We start from the raw sequence: 19,848 nt of genomic DNA on the forward strand, positions 1-19,848 counted from the left end.
GATTTGCAGCATAGATGTGTCATCTTGACAAATATATTACGTAGTCAGGGCTGTCTACCAGAGACGCTTCAGTAGGCGTTGAATAAGCGTAGGTCATCAGCATAACCGGCTTGTCAACAATTATAAAGCAGTGTCGACTTCTTTACCTTTTGTTAGATCGTTGATTAGCTGCACAATATCATTGTTTGACGAGAGACGTCATGGTGGGTACCATATGTGGCGCCGGAAACGCTTAACCTTTAACATGATTCACGTCCTGTTTATTGTGACACTTTTAAAATTTCATTCTTTTGTCCTTCGTAGCCAAACTCATTTCAACTCAGTCCTTGTATGATGAGGTTGTGGTATACTTTCTGTTTCACTCCTTAAAACAATACCACGGAAATAAATATTTACGAATATTGAAACAGTGCCAGTAAGCAGTGATGTATCAGTGATTTGGCATTTTGGTATTTTCTAATATCAGTAGTTTCAGATAAATTAAAAGATAAATATTTTTAAACTATGTAGATTATATTATTCGTGTTTTAATTTATCGCTTAATTTGTGTATGCTAATCCACACTGAATGTTGATTTTTTATCTGTAAAGTATTTTTCTGTAATTTGTTTCACGTGACCTACGATACAAACATATATAAATGTCTAAATTTAATCCTGTGTTAAAACAAGGACCGAATGCATGTACTTTTACCTCTTTCATTAAAATCAACCAAAATAATTCATTGTAGTGGACTTGTAGCAGTTAATTTACCGGGTAGGAAATATATATCTGTGTCTGAGGTTTAATCTGGAAAGTAATTTTCTCTAAAGGCGTCTTAAACACACGTGTGGCAGACAAGAGCTGATAACATTGTTAATTGACGGTGACGACGACGGGCCCCATTCAGCTTAATATGAGTAATAAGAGCCTTATTTACTCTCAAAGGCACTTATCAGTATATTTGGTCAGGTAAAAGGAATGTCTGTATACCTACATAATGACAGTTGGGTAACTACTTACTGGGTACTGTTAGCTTTATTATACCTAAAGCAAAATGTGATACATTTAAACACAACAAAAACCAACAGTAGGCTCTTTATTTACAATTCATTATTTCTGACATCAAGAGAATGTTTTGAGTCTACGAAACTAAAATATGAACTCCATTCACAGATTTGTAATGTCATATAGTAGACACATGAACTGGGGAACTGACTGTTCGTCATGGTGTGTTGACGTTCTGGTGTATGTCTGTCTCCTTTACTTATTTTTTTTTTAAAAAGAGAAAGAAATATTTTAGTGAGGCAATCTGAAACCACTATAAGAGTCGTTCACTTCACCCCAGTGTCGCCTCGCTCTAGCTACATAGATATGTATGTATTTTATAAAAATAAGCAATAAGTGGTTGTTTTTGTCCTTCACTTGAGTCAATGGCAGTTCCGCTGTGAAATCTCAGTCAAGCTAGCGTTGTTGAAATTAGCTTTGATAGAATACCATCACAGCGAACGTAACTTGCGTGTTGTTTTTTTATATTATTTTACAGATTGAGATCCCCATAGACACGAAACAGCCTTCGAAATAGCCGTGTATAGGGTTCTAGTGCAGGACACACCGACATGTGATACACGCATTGCTGGTATGTAAATATATTTACAAGTCTCGTCATTAACTTGTCATAAACATCTATGCATATGATATTTCGTCCACGATGACTTTCATAAAGTAGCATGTACGTTGTCGGATATTATGAGTGTGGATCTAACAGGTGTCAGTAACAGCTTCAGATACATTTTAACAACACAGAAACGGCTTACTGCGTTTTACTGATGTTTTAAATTCATAACATATGTACTCAAATTGTTTATATACATTGTAAATGTTAGGAACGTAGAACGCAGTATACGACAGAGTTTTGTTTACATACATATTTTGATCGTCACTTAACTGGTAAATTACATTGTATTATCCTAGGTGATATGACAACGCTGCAGACATTTTTTGTCTGTTCTACTATCTGTATTTCCCTTTTGATGGCGTCGCCGGGGTTAGTCTGATTTGCCCGAATGATGTGACCGGGATGTAGTGTCATACTTCGTGTCCAGATTATGAGATAGTTTTTATAGAAACCCTTTAGCGGCTGCTTCATCTATAGAACCGACTTTATGAGACCTTGGCCGGATCGAAAACCCTGCACAAATATCTATTTAAACTGTTAATCTCATTGGTTTATCTCATTATGAAATTCCATTATATATGAACTAGTGTTAAAAATTAAGATTGGTAAAATAATTAATATTAATTATATCTCATTTGTTTTGTATCTAAAATGATTTTTATAAATTCAAAAGCACGTATGCATTATAAGAGTAATTCATCATTGTATTGCCACTATTTGTCCAACCGAATTACTTGGGTTATGAAAGGGTTTGGAAGGCATCCGATGCAAATTTATGAATGAACCAGTAAAAAAAGTGAACGTTCAACTATGCCGTTGTGAAGCGAGCTAGCAAATGCAACGAGGGGCATTAAATCGACGTTTAAGTGAATTCTGTGTATGTTATGAATACAGATCAAATAGCACAAATGAATATGTAGGTCAATTAGTTTAATAGATAGAGAGGCGAATGATTCATCTGCTTTGTGTCCAATTTGGCGTCATAATAGTCCCTATGTTTTAGATCAGGCGATGTACTTTTAAGTTTCGGGATTCAAGATGACCACAATGGTTTCCGATTGGCTGACACTTTCACATTTATAATTTGTGCTGTATCGTGCAAACTGTATAAACCGACCATCGTCAAAGAGTTAGAATTCCAGGTGGTCTATGATAGAATGAGACTTTTATTGTAATAATGTAAGTTGTTGCGCCAACTATGTTACTACTTTGTGGTACTGATACACAGCAGATATAAGTGTGCATTAAACTAAAAAGCCTATTTCTATTTTAATGATTCAAAATGGCTGCCGAGGCCTCTGATTGGTTCAAATATATATAGCTGTAACGTCAGCTAAACTGAGTTCATTGTTATTGAAAGTGCAAACCCGAATGCAGGGGTAGTTTTATGGACTTCGAAACGGTCTCTGTTACACTCAGTACTTGCTAATATTTGTTTAAATCATATTCCCATAGAAAATGTAACAGTCTCGCCTACTTCTGTCAATATATATGAGGCCTGTTTTACAATGTCATATGGATCTATCAGGGTATTGAAATAAAATAAAACTTCTACCAGAATTGAGATATTTATTATCAGATATTATATCAAATCAATAATTCAACAACGAATGTTTCTGTAACCTGTTTGTATCATCTGGTCATTTTACAACCGTGTGCAACATTTGCATCTGTACGTAGTATACATTACATATAGAGATCACTACTCTGAATCTGGATCACATGAAGATTATAAAGTTTTACGGTTTTGTACTTATAGTAGGACAATTAGGATAAAGTTTATTTTAACATTTGAGTTGAAGGGACGTGGAGTTTATAAATATTGATAAATATTTTGAAATCTGATGCCAGTTGTTCAAAGTTCTGTTAGCTTTCAAGTTAACTCATATTAAAATTTTCAAATTAAAAATTAAAAATTTGAGAAGATATTTTAACATTTCTTTTCAATATCTTTATTTTAAACCGATAAATATGAAATATTAAAGCAATAGATTAGAATATTTTAGAACATTTTAGTTAACTTTACATGAAGTGTAAGATGTACAGTCTTTAAACTCAATTGTGTTCTTGTCCATGTATTCTATGTGCAGACATAGCTTAAAAACTATGTTTATTGCCCATGACAGGCTGTGCAATATAAATATGTTTTGACGAGGAAATATTCTGCAGCCTGACGTCAGTATCGTAATGGACATCATTATGTTGTCGTTTCACCGAGTCACAGCTTTCCTGACAAGCCTGTGACATAATAATGAAGCAAGACACACACCACAGAACTGGCTATGTCAGACAGCAGTCCCTATGTTGTAGTGTTGAAACCTATACCATACCATAACGCAAAAATGTCCATATCGAAGCATTGAATTGCTTTCAGTTGGAATTCATTGGCAATACCAGAACAAACTGAACAAAGCCAAAAGCAAGTTCGATGTAGCGCGTTAGTGCTTCATGTTCATGATGAATATACATTTGTCTAGTTGGCATTCATATTACCTTTGAATGCCAACTTAAAAAAGATCAATGCTTATATTTACTATTTTCTACTATGTGCTTTTTTACCATCATTCAAATTTCCCATCCGTATCGTTGCTTAGTTCGTAATTCGTTAAACAGTCAACAGTCCAACAGGATGCAAGAATGCAATAATGATGAAGTGATTTTTTTTTGATTTTTTTTATATATTATTCATAAAAAAGAAATTGTGGGGGGGAGAGAGATTACGTCCTGGCTACAACAAATGTTATTGGAAGACGGTTTCCAAGGATGGCCGGTCAAGGTCCAATTTATAGTGCTATCTCACTGAAATGCCATAATTTCGACAAGGTACATGTACCATAACATTCCTTCCGGTTACATTATACTGACCACATGATAGCCATTGGCATATCTTATTCAAAATTAAACGACAAGCAAAGAACAGTAAGTACCGGTATAAAGGACTTTGATTTGTATTTGTCAGGGTACATAACTTTAAACCTTCCTCGCTTTGGCGAAAGTCCATCACCAAGGCCAAAAACGAGGCATTGCCAAATCAGGCATTAGGAAACGGAAGTATACAAAAGGAAGAACTTTACAGCGAAAATGATGCAATGGGTTCAGCAGATTTGTTTTGGTAGCTTTCATGTCCCCAAGTACAAAACACAAAAGAGAATCCCCAATTATTCAGAGTTGTTCCTCACCAGTTGCCCTCAAGTTGTTGAACAGTGGGTATATTCTTTTCTCGGCCTCCGACCTGCTGGCGTAAAGATGAAGTGAACAATCGGTCGTGGCTCCCATATCTGGTATGAATGCCATTCCAATTCAGTGGCGTTGGATAGTGATATCGGTATGCAATTGTATATTGTCATAGAGGTATTTTGGAGTATCTCCCCAACGCTAAGTCCTTCAGTATAAGCTGTACAATTGACGTCACATAATCAAGTTATCCTGTTATAGAATGAAAATATTCCATGTTAATTACTACATAAACCATCTAACATTTGGGCAAACAAGAGTGATTAATATAAGTTGTAAAAGTTTGTTTCATGATTGTTGTAAAATAAAAAAATAAAATTAGAAATCATCATTCTATCAAAGAAAAAAATAAACATCACGTTTTTTCTCTTGGTGCATTGACACTCTCACAATGATAATGAGTACTCCATTTTCTTTGTTAATTTAATATTATCTACTCTAAGGGTATTCAGATTTTCGTAATAGTAAATTAATATTATATATACATGTAGTTATATAACGTAGATACAATAATGGGAACAGACTCTACGTGTTAGGGTTAAACCATTGTCCTTATCCATACCTTCCATCTACGTCATTATACAATTCTACCAGAGAACGCCACATCCCCGTTGGATAAGTAACTGCGCTTCATGCAGCACTCTATTTTGTTACTATCGATTCCGGATTTATATATAAAATTTCAAGGAACATACGTAAAGGTTAATTTCCCTCCATAGTCGAAATCAGAAACTTTGGGAATCGGCCAGTCAGCAAGTCACATGATACTAGATGATTTCGTAAGCAATAAAAGCCGTATTGATCATTTCGGCAGAAAATGTAGAAAAGTTAAAAAGTCAGCTAACGTAACTAACAGGTTATTTGCGCACGATGGCGAATTGGTCAGATAATTATACTGAAAATAAACGAAATTAAAGCTAACCATACATTGCTTCTACCGATCTTGTCTACACACGCAATCGCTTAGGGTAACAACAACGATAGTCTATATGGTTAGCTATATATATATATATATGGAGCGTACATAATTCATACATTCTAGTGTATTGTATTATTGTATTGTGTTGGGGGAGTAATCAAACGCCGTAATTGAGCATCTGCGTGTTTTGTGACTGACAACTAAAATACATTATGTAAGCTTGCTTAGTTGAAGCGAAATGGATGCCAGTTTCCGGGATAGATATTTACAACAGTTACAGAGCTGTATGTGTATGTGTGCGTGTCAGATGTAAACATCTTAAGGATATAGATATGTATGTATATATATATACATCTATATTTATATTTCTCTGGTACTAGTTACAACATTGAGTGTTCTTCAAACGGTCTGGTACGACAGACATTACAAACATCCGGGTAACCATATATGCATTAGTTTGGTGAAAATTTCAATCAAAATTTTACATTATTATATTAAGTGGTTTGCTGCATATCAATGCTCGGTGACGTATCAGTACTGTATATATATGTGCCATCTGTGTTTCTCAATACATCATAACATCTGATTCAAACTCTCACCATTGGATTATAAGTGCATTGTATGAAAACAGCAATGACCATATAGTATTCTTCATCGTGACGGAACAGCAAAGTAACATATTATTTATATTTATACCTGGAGGGATATATACTGATCGTTTGACTAAATATTTGGTTTGCATATTTGACCTACGTGGTCCGGAGCTTGGTCAGCATATTTGACCAAAGTGGCCGGAAGAATGTCTTGTTGACATGTGATTGACACGTTGTCAATTTGTACGTTCAATAATTCTTTCAACGAGATCTTGTCAGTTATTTGACCAACGCTGTCCGGAGAATATCTAATTAACAGGTAAATCAAATTACGGTCACCTTTGACGTGCAGTTTACACAAGGTATATAGTCAGATTTCTTGGGTTTTGATAGCGATCATACATATCTTGTTGACCTTTAATTCACCGGTTGATGACCTGCGGACGATGTCCCCTACCAAATGACCAGTGTGGTCAGTCACTCAGACATACCCTTCGGGGAAAGTCCAGAGAATGTCCCGTCGCGGATAAAAATAGTGACTAAAAGCCACGGTTTGTCCCTACAGGTAAATGACTGCTTGCGTAGTAAAGTTAAAGTTTATACAGCTTACGATACTCTACTGGGGATAAACTCATACTAGGGGTAAGGTGTCTTACAGTTTATTTATGCATTTATGCAAAGTACTTTCAAGGTCAAGTCAATGCCATATTGTTCTAGTCAGTTAATACACAGATATACAATTAAGAGGTTTATCACATATGCCTTTAACTTATTCACCCCTGAAGACACATTTGAACTTTTCCAATTCAAATTTTGGAATAGTTCATTATGAAATTTCAGGGGTGAATATATTTTGAAATTAATAAATGCCGGTAAGAATGTGATCAGTTTACTAGTTACAGACGACAAGTTATAATGCAGATAATGGCATTATACCTGCGTGATACACACACTTATATAATTACCCAGGCTAAATCTTTACATTTTCAGTTGATAACATGCTGATTAATTTATATACTGAGGGATTCTTCCTTTAATGGTTGATTGATTGGTTGGTTGGTTTGTTGGTTGGTTAGTTAGTTGGTTAGTTGGTTAGTTGGTTGGTTGGTTAGTTAGTTGGTTAGTTGGTTGGTTGGTTGTACAGGGTTTAAGGTCCCATCAACATCTAAAATGGAAATATGTATATTTTTCATCGTAACAAGGTGATAAAGTTGAAGACAGGCAGGTTCTTCCTATAATGTTGAAGAAGTGACATTTAATTACAAAATGAAAATAAGTAAATCTTAGTTCTAACGAATGACAAGATAAAACAAATCGTAATATATAGAAGTACTGACGGATGTTTTCAAATATATTTGTAACTTTACGAGTCGTTACATTTGCCGATGACTTAATATTTTTTGAAGTTATTTAAACTGAATTGATTTAATCATACATGTTTGTTATATTTGTATACATATTATGTATTCATATATTGTATACCTTATTGCATATTTATGGTATATATATATATATATTAGTTGAATATTTGCTAATATTTCAAACCAATATAATATGTTTTTCTTTAAACTCGTAACTTTGTTATAGACAAATTAAAGCACAAATCAGCGCTCACATCCTTTTTAGTGATTTGAATTTGTGTAATAATAAGGGTTTAATTGGATACCTATTTAAATAAACAATTTGGAGTCTTAAACGAGGCAGAAAGGCAGATTGGACAAAAATCTTTTAACATTTCGGCCTATGCTATTTCTCAAGATTGTGTTAACTTTCTCCCTGTTCCAAACCCTAGATCCGCCCCTACGTAAAATGTACATTAAAAGTGGTGATACTTAATAGGTCTAATACATATTTAAAAGTCGAAGTATTAGAGGAATGAACATTGTATCTTTAAATCATACGATACGTTAATATGTTGCTAGCCAGTAATCACATAATAGCTTGTAAAACCGAATAGCATAAAAGCATTCTACATTGTAAGAGCGTACAAGATGACGCTGATAACAGTGTATCATCATTAGTATAACATATATATTTTTGAAAATTAAATATACCACGTGATCATATATCTTCATGTAGAATGAACTAAACATTTAAATGCAATCACATAAGTAATTATTTTATTTGCATAATACCACCATGTTAATTGGTGACGGATTCTAATTAGCGGAATCTAGTTAACGTGTTTGCGTGTATCGACCCTGCCTGTGTCCATGGATAATAAGAAAACAAGTACCACCCCTCCCACATCAAGTAACACCATACTAGCTAACAATGGCTGGCCAGATGTCACTAGCTATTTAATTATATACTATCTATATTGAATTTGCACATGCAGGTACAGTACGTGGTTTGAGTAGCTGTACATGTACGTGGCGAGAATTTGACCACTCGATTTAGTTGCTGGATATACATGTAACACAGTTCGGAATACCGGTGAATCTAACACACATCAATAAATTGACAACGGAGTAACATTGACAGTCTCCAGTAGAGATATAACATGATTTGATGCGGTTTTTTCCAATCAGATTCCTATATTTGATCATGTGGCTAAAGTGTCAGTACAAATTGCATTACACAGCGAAAATGTTACCGTCACAAACGATAGCACTATTAAAACTGTATCAAATAAGATAACACGTTGTTTTCCTCCCACAGGAATTGCTCAACAGCGTGTTTCCCGCCTTGGATGTCTCCTGGATGCAGTCGGAACGTTCCCGCCAATTCACAAACTATTTTGGAACATTTGCGGACGGGAACACTTGATGTAAACACGACGATCGAGATATCTCTAGACTTTACCTTTAGTATATACACACACACACAAAACGAAACGATTACGTAAAAGGAATACCTAGAGGGCAGAAGTTTGACTGACATGTTACATGTACCTAATTAAGGACGGTCTGAGGCTTGTCGGTGATTGACAGATTGACAGTGGATATACCTGTCGGACGATTTACTCAACTGTATTTACCTCTAATCATTCTTTACCTGCATCAAATGACGCCTTAACCAGGTGTTATTAGATTATCTAAAAAAATCGAGTGCAGAATTGGATACATGTGATTAAGTACGAACTTCAGTGGAAACATGTACAAGTGAAATTCGTTTTGTCGCCGTGTGTGGCAGATTTAAACAAGATTTGACATTTACAAGAAATTTGGATTTAAATATACACCTTGACTATATACAAGATAAGTGTTTACCTGGGAGTGTATACCTAACTGCGCAACAGGATGTCTTTTTTACCTGGAGGAACAAGACTTGCCAGTATGAAAAGGTAAGAGGTATAAACCAAGGTCAGACTTAACATGTCCGATTCATTTATGTTGACAATTAATGCTGTAGCTTCTTTAATATGAAAATTCATTCACAGTAATGAATCATCTGCTTGACATTTGCAAAGACTGTGTGTGGACCTCTTTTCGAAACCACAATGTACGCCCGCCTCAATTTAATGTTTTCGGGATAATTTGTTTTAGCCGCTGTATTGTTTTAAATGATTTTATTACTTTTACTGTAACCATTTTTGTTCAAATTTTTGGAAAACACAAATTTTGATTACACAAGAATTCCTGCCAACTTCAAAATAAAGAAAGAAATTTAAATTCAAATGTTCATTTCCTATCTTTCATAATAGACACGAGGAAAAAAAAAGAAATATTAGAAAAGGAAGAAAAATGGACAGTTAATTTATATTTGAATATTAAAGTGATTTTTAAAAAATCTTTCGAAGGCAGGCAAGTTTGAATGCATTTTGTTTTTTGTTTTATCTCGGGATGATCACAGCATATGAACAGAACGGAGATAATGTTAAACTATGTATTTATGAAAAATCCTGAACAAATCTATAGTCATTCGTTATCCCCTTACTATTTCACGAAAAGAAACATGGAACTTTTAGTATCTAGGCATGAAACAGCTATGACATGAACAATAAATACATCTGCATATTCGAACACACTCCTCGGTTATATTTCTATTTTTTCCCGTTTGAATAATGCTATACTGTACACAAGATACAAATCGGACAGACAGACGAACGCACTGACGAGCCCTTATCAATGCATGGAGACGGACATTAGTCCATTATTACGAAATGTTATTAACATCGTTTTGAAATAAAACAAACATATGTGTTGAATAAGCGTGGAAGAGGGCACAATTTTCAATATGGACCGGATGTTAATTTTACCCGGCTACCCCATCTTGGCGCAAATTAAAGCATAACTGGATATTATTCAAGAAATGTACAAAATCACTCACGTACAATACATGTGTGACTAATCAGGGTGGATGAGTTGGCACATATGTAGAATATCTAGTGTGAACTGGAAGATAAGTTTACTGTGCGACGCCATCGTGCCGCAAAGCACCTCGGGACATTAACATGTATCAACCTATCCACGTATACATGTACTACAATGGTTTTATACATATCTGCAACAACGGATAAAACTTTTCTTATCAGGAAGTTTCTGATAGTTTATATTATGTAAGTATTACCACTTGCATTTTGACAATCTCAACGTTCAACAATTGGTTCTTTTCCCCCTGATATACTATTAATTACCGGCGGCGTCCCCTCAAAAACACATCTAAACACACTGTACATGTAGTCGGTTCTTCTAAAAATGTGACCGGAAGAAATAAGCGTCATGAAACTGTTTCCATGTTTTATCATTAAACATAATTTTCTATGTATCCTACAACTCATATGAAGCAAGTTATTCCAAATTATATTAATCATCCTTTTTGCTCCATGGAAGCGAACAGAGGGTCTCTTAATGTGGTAGGAAACCGGAGTACCTTGAGAAAACCCATGTGATCGGGAATGTTACCAAATACGTGTACCTTTTCCCGTCAAACCAGGTAATCGAACCCCAGCCATTTTGGTGAAATGCGAACACGTTATCCATTGCGTCATCCGACCATCCCATAATATTTCAGTCAAATTGAACATAAAAGTAGTTCTCGATTGGATTTGTAATCTTAGGCACCATCTTATGTCTGTATTTGTTGCGTTGGCGTAAAACCGTTGGTTGTCAGTGTCAGTATGTTAGCTGTGTAGAGTGGAATAAAGTATAAAATGGACAGATTTAACTCTGGGCTATCGGCCATGCTTTTTACCCATTGTATATATTTCCTGTGATAAGATCAGAAAACGTAATTACTAAGCAGAAGAATCGGACGAACTGGGCTACTGGTATGAACAGTTTTACATGTATCTCCAGGGCTACATCTTTTACTAATGGTTTCTAGGGACCGATTGACCCACTGACCTGATTATATCCTGTACTAATGTCCAAAACTGACCTTTTGAAATTGACCATATGTGTTCTGTGTATTCGTGTGTTCGTACCGATGTAGGTATCTCCAGTACATCTGGGATATTTCTCATTTCCCGGGAACACACAGCGAGATAGACACTTATGTTTGCAAATGAATGATTGTTATCATTCTTTGGAACCTAATATACATTTTATCCATAGAAACGGTCGTTATGACAAATGTTCTCTTCATGGACGGCTGATGGTAATCTCTCTGTGAGTATTAAAAATGGTGGATGACGAATCAGTTACGGGGCTGTTTCGACAATAAACTAACGTTTGGGGGTGCGTCTGCCCAACCATTATTAATACATAATGTATTTATATCTTGATTCATGTTATGAATTATGACAGTTAAGGATTGTGTGCCACTGCAAAAACCGTGGTTATAGATTGGAAGTGTTTTTACTGAATTGAAAATAGCTCGAATTTATCATTTCTGAAAAAAAACTTGCAAACCTTATATGATGAATAGTTAAAATGTAAAGTCATGGCAAAGAAGTTGGACGTAAGAGTCTTACAATTGTATAGATTTGAGACCGAGGAATGATACATAAATTTGTCTTGGCTTGTTCCAGCAGAAATGCATCGGTCGAACGCTGTAATTTCCAATGTTTTGGCATCGGCATTGCATTACTAAAAGATTCGGTCCGAGATAAAGCCGTGTTATACAAGAGGAAAGATCAATTGTTTTGTACTCGGAAGAATATTGGTACAGAATCTCATATGTATAGAAATATAGGAGCATACCGTAAGTAAAGCGCCATCGTCTATTCAATGCCGTGATAGCTGTTATGCAGATGGATGTCGGCAGCCTCCTTACTGCATACGAGACAGTGTTAAGAACAAAATAATGTCGATGAATTTCTAATGCATGCGAAACAGATGAAAAATCGGAATACAGCGTAGCGGTTCGAGTGCTACATTCCCCATTTGAGGGTCAGTTCGCATAGAAAAAAATGACGTCAGTAATTTTAGTTGAAATGAGTTTGGGAAACGGACAGATAAAAAAAAAGTTCAGCTCATCTCATTTTCTGAATGTTTGTATGTTAATTCAAATTTAAATGTTATTTATTCTCATCAATCAAGCATAACTTTGACACAGTAAATAACTAAAGATAAATAAGTCAGTAAGTATATTTATATATGCCCTAGTGAAGCAGGATTAATAAAAGGTTAAAACATATTTCTAGAGAGGTTCCGAATAATTAAACTATGTCAAGGGTATCGCGAGCACGAGAGGTTAACACGATATTTTCCCCTGACATGTGATGGATATTATCCAATCATACACGCGGTTATATAAATGAGATATAATAAAATATATCATTTGAAAAATTATTTAATCGGACATTGTGATTCATAGACAAAATGTCGAGTCTTTGATTTTTAAGAAAATTTACATTTTTAAACGACCTCGATCTCCCAGGTGTTCCTCATAGCATGGTGTCTGGTGTCCAAACCGAGTTTTGGTCATATGTGATTGCTTGTCCATTGAGACATTCTGACAGGCCATCTCGTCCTGAGAAAACTATTCCGTATCCGGAACAGGATTTTTCCGGATTATTGAGTCCGTTTAGTGATATAGAAATCCGTCCCTAGAATATACATACCAAATTAGTTCCTTGGAAATAATATTATGAAATGCATTTCCTCGAATCACAATGTAAGCAAATTATGATATTCTGGAAGCTGCGCATTGAAGTCATTTTATTTTTCACGTCATTTTTGTTTCGTTATACAGTATAAAACCCTTTTTTTCTATGCTTATGCTAATCTTCCATGGACTGTTGGATCGCTAATAAGCAAAACAAATATGCTGTTGAATAACAACACATTATTGAATTGATACTCTTTTCCTGGCCAAATTTACGCGAAAATGAACACACACCCTAATATGAGCAATACACAGTAAGTGACTGAATTTCGCCATCTTCGCAGTCTCCAAATATAGAGCAATATTGAATCTACACAGATTAAAAAAAATTCAATAACGAAAATGCAAAATAAACCTAAATAACCAAATACGAAAGTACCCTATTGAGGAAGTGTTGCGCGATATTTAATCCCTGGGAACTAGTTCCGATAAGGACAACCGCGAAATATTAACCCCTACGAAATTTGATAACTTTACAGGAAGTGGCCTGTTTTCAAAATCACTATTTGACATTATCTGTGGTTGATGTTCGACAGGAAAAGCTCCAAACCACGGAGCGGTCAAACCGGGCAATTGGGATGAACACTTGACATTTGTTTAATTACTAACAGAGATAGCAAGGAGAAATAGAAATTATTGATTTCGATATAAAGTATGTCCTTGGTGATTGGTTGAATCTTAACTGGTGTCTAGTCTAAAATACGAAATGTATCATTGTTAAATTTGTCATACATCATTATTTTACCACAATGCATGTATTGGAAATACAGTAACATGAATAGGTTTTTCCGATTTCCGAAGTAAGTACAAGTAACATGCAAAGTACATTCATCCGATACATCAATTGGCCTAATAGAATCTGTATTAGGGTTTTTTAATATCACTAAAAGCAAATACTTCTCTGCCAAGATCTTAACGGAAGCACGTGTGATTGATGTCAGGAAACGTGTGTGGAAACACGTGTTTCATTACGTTAACACACGTGTTTCGACACATTCATATTAATATGATTGACTCATATGCTTCTGTATCCTGCCCAAGTACACATGGTATACACATCATAGATATATATTCGCTAGCAATCTCGCTGTCTCTGATAAGTAAATGTCATCTATTTATCAGTATTTCCGCTTTTCCGAGATAATGACCCCGTGCACTATGGACCAGTGATAATTTATCGGGCACCTCTGTGTAGATTTTCTATGTACATATGTGTGCCAATTCAAAGTGGTCGTCTATATTGGGATTATAGCACGTATTTCATTCTTCACGCAGTTCGATTCCTTGTGGTGACAATGCATTTGTGTGGTCAGTGATTGGTGTGCTGGTATACGTATCGTTCTCTCGTGTGTCCATGTGTATTTTCTGCATCCTTCGTTGTTCTCTTGTAGATCTAAGTAAGTAATGGGCGCCGATTATTGTTCTCCTTGGCGGTCTTTAATTGATTTGCGGTGAACATTTACTTCCGGTTTTGTTGCTCGGTTATCTGAGACAACTGGATCGTCGTTTGGTTACTTTGTTGCACTGTGCAACCATCTGTTCCCTTGTGATATATCTATAACCGGTACTGCCATATCACCTTGTCCTTTGTTACTGGTTTCTGTGTGATATAACTAACCGGTACTACGTTATTACTAGTTTCTGTGTGATATAACTAACCGGTACAGCATTATTACTGGTTTCTGTGTGATATTACTAACCGGTACAGCCTTATTACTGGTTTCTGTGTGATATAACTAACCGGTACAGCCTCATTACTGGTTTCTATGTGATATAACTAACCGTTACTACGTTATTACTAGTTTCTGTGTGATATGACTAACCGGTACTACGTTATTACTGGTTTCTGTGTGGTATACCTAACCGGTACAGCCATATTTCTGGTTTCTGTGTGATATTACTAACCGGTACAGCCTCATTACTGGTTTTTATGTGATGTAACTAACCGGTACAGCTTTATTACTAGTTTCTGTATGATATAACTAACCGGTAAAGCATTATTTCTGGTTTCTGTGTCATATAACTAACCGGTACTTCATTATTACTGGTCTTTGTGTGATATAACTAACCGGTACAGCCTTATTACTAGTTTCTGTGTGATATAACTAATCGGTACTTCCTTATTACTGGTTTCTGTGTGATATAACTAACCGGTACTTCATTATTACTGGTCTTTGTGTGATATAACTAACCGATACAGCCTTATTACTAGTTTCTGTGTGATATAACTAATCGGTACTTCCTTATTACTGGTTTCTGTGTGGTATAACTACCCGGTACAGCCATATTTCTGGTTTCTGTGTCATATAACTAACCGGTACAGCCTTATTACTGGTTTCTTTGTGATATAACTAACCGGAACTTCCTTATTACTGCTTTCTGTGTGGTATAACTAACCGGTACAGCCATATTTCTGGTTTCTGTGTCATATAACTAACCGGTACAGCCTTATTACTGGTTTCTGTGTGATGTAACTAACCGGTACATCCTAATTATCGGTTCTGTGTAATGTAACTAACCGGTACAGCCTCATTATTGGTTTCTGTGTAATGTAACTAACCGGTACAGCCTCATTACTGGTTTCTATGTGATGTAACTTACCGGTACAGCCTTATTACTGGTTTTTGTGTAATGTAACTAACCGGTACAGCCTCATTACTGGTTTCTATGTGATGTAACTTACCGGTACAGCCTTATTACTTGTTTTTGTGTAATGTAACTAACCGGTACAGTCTCATTACTGGTTTCTATGTGATGTAACTAACCGGTACAGCCTCATTACTGGTTTCTATGTGATATAACTAACCGGTACAGCCTTATTACTGGTTTCTGTGTGATGTAACTAACCGGTACATCCTAATTATCGGTTCTGTGTAATGTAACTAACCGGTACAGCCTCATTACTGGTTTCTATGTGATATGACTAACCGGTACAGCCTCATTACTGGTTTCTGTTAATGTAACTAACCGGTACAGCCTCATTACTGGTTTCTATGTGATGTAACTAACCGGTACAGCCTTATTACTGGTTTCTGTGTAATGTAACTAACCTGTACAGCCGCATTACTGGTTTCTATGTGATGTGACTAACCGGTACAGCCTCATTACTGGTTTCTATGTGATATAACTAACCGGTACAGCCTTATTACTGGTTTCTGTGTAATGTAACTAACCGGTACAGCCTCATTACTGGTTTCTGTTTGATATAACTTACCGGTACAGTCGATCGAAGTGGTAATTACAATGTTAAGTGGTAAGTGTCGTGGTCACCGGTCCTATGTGTAGGTTTACCACCTCTTCGTGTTGGTTTCTGTACACATCGTTTCCTCCTGTAGTCAACCATCCTACTTGGGGTCAGTCGTGTCCGAAAAATGTCGGACGAAGATCTAAGACGGGCTGTGACTGACCCTGCTTCACGGTTAAACAGACATGCCGTGTCTACGTGAGTATAACGTAAACAAAATTAAATTGTCACTAACATCCGCCTAGTCAATAAAAAAATATTCAGTTGAAGATTTACAAGAGTTTGAGAGGCTTTCGGTGTTTTTGAACACAATTTTCTTTATCAAGTCATCGGCACGTGAATATTAATTAAATGTGATCGATTTAGTCTGGTTTATGTGCAGACATACATGTATGTTCAAGATGTATCAATGTACATGTAGTCTAATTTGTGTTAAGAGTTTAAGTTTTGTTTTATGAAGCTGATGTTGAAAGTATTTTTTTAGTCTAAATTGTGTTTACGCAGATGTTGTAGATGTCCTTACTCAGAAGTTTTGTTTTCATTGAGCTGGAGTTGACGAGATATCGATTTAGTCTAAATTGTGTTGAGACTGATATTGTTGATGTTTCGATTGAATCGGTGTTATGTGTTGTTGAAGGTGTATCGATCGGTGTTTTGACTAAAAACTTGAAACAATAACAAGTTTTTTTATATAATTTCTTGTCACTAGCTTTTAGAATTGGCTAATTTTTATTCTACAATGTCCAATTCCTTTGTACCATAACCAATAAAAGGTCCCTTTCGACGTTTTCCTCACCAGAACGTTTCGCCGTCGTAGTTTTGCATACAATGGCACGTCCTTGTTGACGCCTTATGTTTACGTCATTTTTGAAGGTCATGAGGTCAAAGTACCCGGTCACGAGTTCTCTCATAGCCAACGTTATTGCTGTACTACGCACAAGTGATCAATATTCACGTTGAGTAACTGCTTGCCTGAGCGTGATATAAGATACGCTAGATTTGATGGACGCACTCATACACCATGTAACGTAGTGTCTTGTTTCGTGAAGTTACACTCTGTTTTTCATCTGGGATGTTGAATTACATGCAAAATTGTATAAATTTATGACCATCGCGATCCGCTACGCATATCCTTGTCACGTGCTGGGTTTCAAATAATTTCATTATGCAATTAAGTACATGGTATGAACATTTCGCAGACAGCGCATGCCGTTTTACGAGAACATTTTATTTCAGATTCTCAAAAACGTAATTGAATCAGTGAAGTCAAATTTAACCCAATGAAAGACATTCTTTTGTTAGTTATAGGAGAAATTTATAATTCAACTAGACCTAACTAGGCCTACAAAATGTAAATGAATAACGATTTCAAGTTAAAAAAAAAACCACGAAATAAGAAAAAACGATTATCTGAGGAAGTTTAGATTTTAGTGGCGGGGGAGGACACTCCTAAATGTCACTCATTTGCGATTGAAGGGAGGGGCATGCACCCGGACTAAGAGGGTTTCGCGCGTTCGGCGCTCGCACACAGGTCTTTGTAGCAAGAAAAACTACAAAAGAAATTGCAATGTAATTGAAATGTAATATGTCTTCATCTGACGTCACAGATAGTACTAACTTATTGCGCGGACGTTCACATCCAGTCGTGAGTAATTACGCACTATGTGTATTGTATTCCTACTCCCTACCAACGATACGCCGTGTATTAATGTAAGAACAATTATCACGTAAATAACAAAGGTAACGGACAGACTTTGATATTAATTTCATAATGTACCTTTATGTAAGTAACAGACAGATATACAAACGTCATACAGTACATACAAGGTATGAGACAATAGAGGCTGCTAGTGTAAAGGAGAACAACAGGATATTCAGTTAGAAACATCAACATTGTTTCGTCCGTCATTCCATTCTTCCGTCCTTCCTTTCCTCCCTTCTTTTTCCTTCCTTGGCTCCCTCCTCCATTTCTCATTCTCTTTCAGATTCAACGACTGCTTCCTTTATTCTTTCCTCCCTTTTCTCCTCTTTTTTGCCTTCTTTCTCATTATCGAATGGTTGACCGTTGAAAAAGTCAAATCCCACTAATTTTCAATATATGGAGATACCAGGATTGGAAATCGTGCTTTCGACAATAATCGATTTTTTTGGGATACTGTACTAAGTATGCATCAGTAAATTAATTGGCGAGGACTATTTTTATTTATTTTTGTGTGTGTGTAGTACATATGGACATCATGAATGTTGTCATTACACAGTATAACGTGTCACAGGCAGGGAACACAGTATAACGTGTCACAGGCAGGGAACACAGTATAACGTGTCACAGGCAGGGAAGACACTGAATAAACTAAATACGTGAATGTTATACGCACCTGTCATAGTCGGAGAGCAGAAAAAGATACGGCAGGCAATCCGGTCAAGGTAGCATATAGCCTTAAAGGCGACATCGGTTGGGAAATAATCTTCTTGCCCCCGGTGCCCAAACGGAAACCTTTTGTACAAACAGATATCGAGCTAGCGTAAAAAAATAGCGCAGCAATAAAACAATTTGTACGAACATTAACATGAATGTATTGATTTTAAAATAATCCCTGGACCACTATACCACACTAGACAGAAACATCGATGACAAAGCGCTGTAAAAGGGATCAGGAATTGATTCGTCAGCTTATCTGAACGTTACATAACTTAACGGCGTCCCAAGGGGAAACAAACAGAGCAGCACATGGCTGTGACTAATGTAATACCAGAAATGGTCATATCGCTATATATGCTGTATAAATAATTAAAAAATAAATCGGTACAACCATTGTTTTTTCGTCATTTATTCTTGTAAAATTCTTGTAAAATTCTTGTTTAAACTGACTTAATTTTATATTGAGGATCTTTTTCTCATGAGATAATTCTCCCCAACCATCTTTACCCAATTACACACCCACGCACGTGTTCACCTCCTGCCCCTCCCACTTCCACACACAGTCACAAGTGCATGGCAACTTTGTTTTTTAATATTGAAAACATTTATCGTTGGCAACAAGAGATGAACTTCCATTCTCTTTGACAATGTTTTATTGAAAGCAAATGTTTAAGCTTGAGTAGCATGTATAGTTGGAGATAACCGTCTGCATATGACGTTGTCTATGAGAGGGAAATCTGCATCTCGCGTGTTAGTGACGTGTTGGGTGGTGCCAATCTCTGACTCAATA

The 19,848-nt window shown here is 36.0% G+C and overlaps 1 protein-coding gene across 7 annotated transcripts in view; it reads left to right on the forward strand.

Annotated features, from left to right (window-relative positions):
* The window catches only part of LOC110452304 (proline-rich protein 5-like), a 43,795-nt gene that overhangs the window by 5,475 nt on the left and 18,472 nt on the right, over positions 1–19,848 (forward strand). For 6 of the 7 annotated variants that reach the window (XM_021500736.1, XM_021500739.1, XM_021500734.1 and 3 more), the window contains 2 exons: positions 1,525–1,617; positions 9,064–9,688. In XM_021500736.1, the coding sequence (XP_021356411.1) occupies positions 9,645–9,688 (44 nt within the window). In that variant the 5' untranslated portion in view covers positions 1,525–1,617; positions 9,064–9,644. The remainder of the gene's footprint in view (positions 1–1,524; positions 1,618–9,063; positions 9,689–19,848) is intronic. The other variant, XM_021500740.1, reaches the window with a different exon arrangement.

This window comes from Mizuhopecten yessoensis, unplaced genomic scaffold (genome assembly GCF_002113885.1).
Source record: "Mizuhopecten yessoensis strain PY_sf001 unplaced genomic scaffold, ASM211388v2 scaffold6579, whole genome shotgun sequence".
Lineage (NCBI taxonomy): Eukaryota > Metazoa > Mollusca > Bivalvia > Pectinida > Pectinidae > Mizuhopecten > Mizuhopecten yessoensis.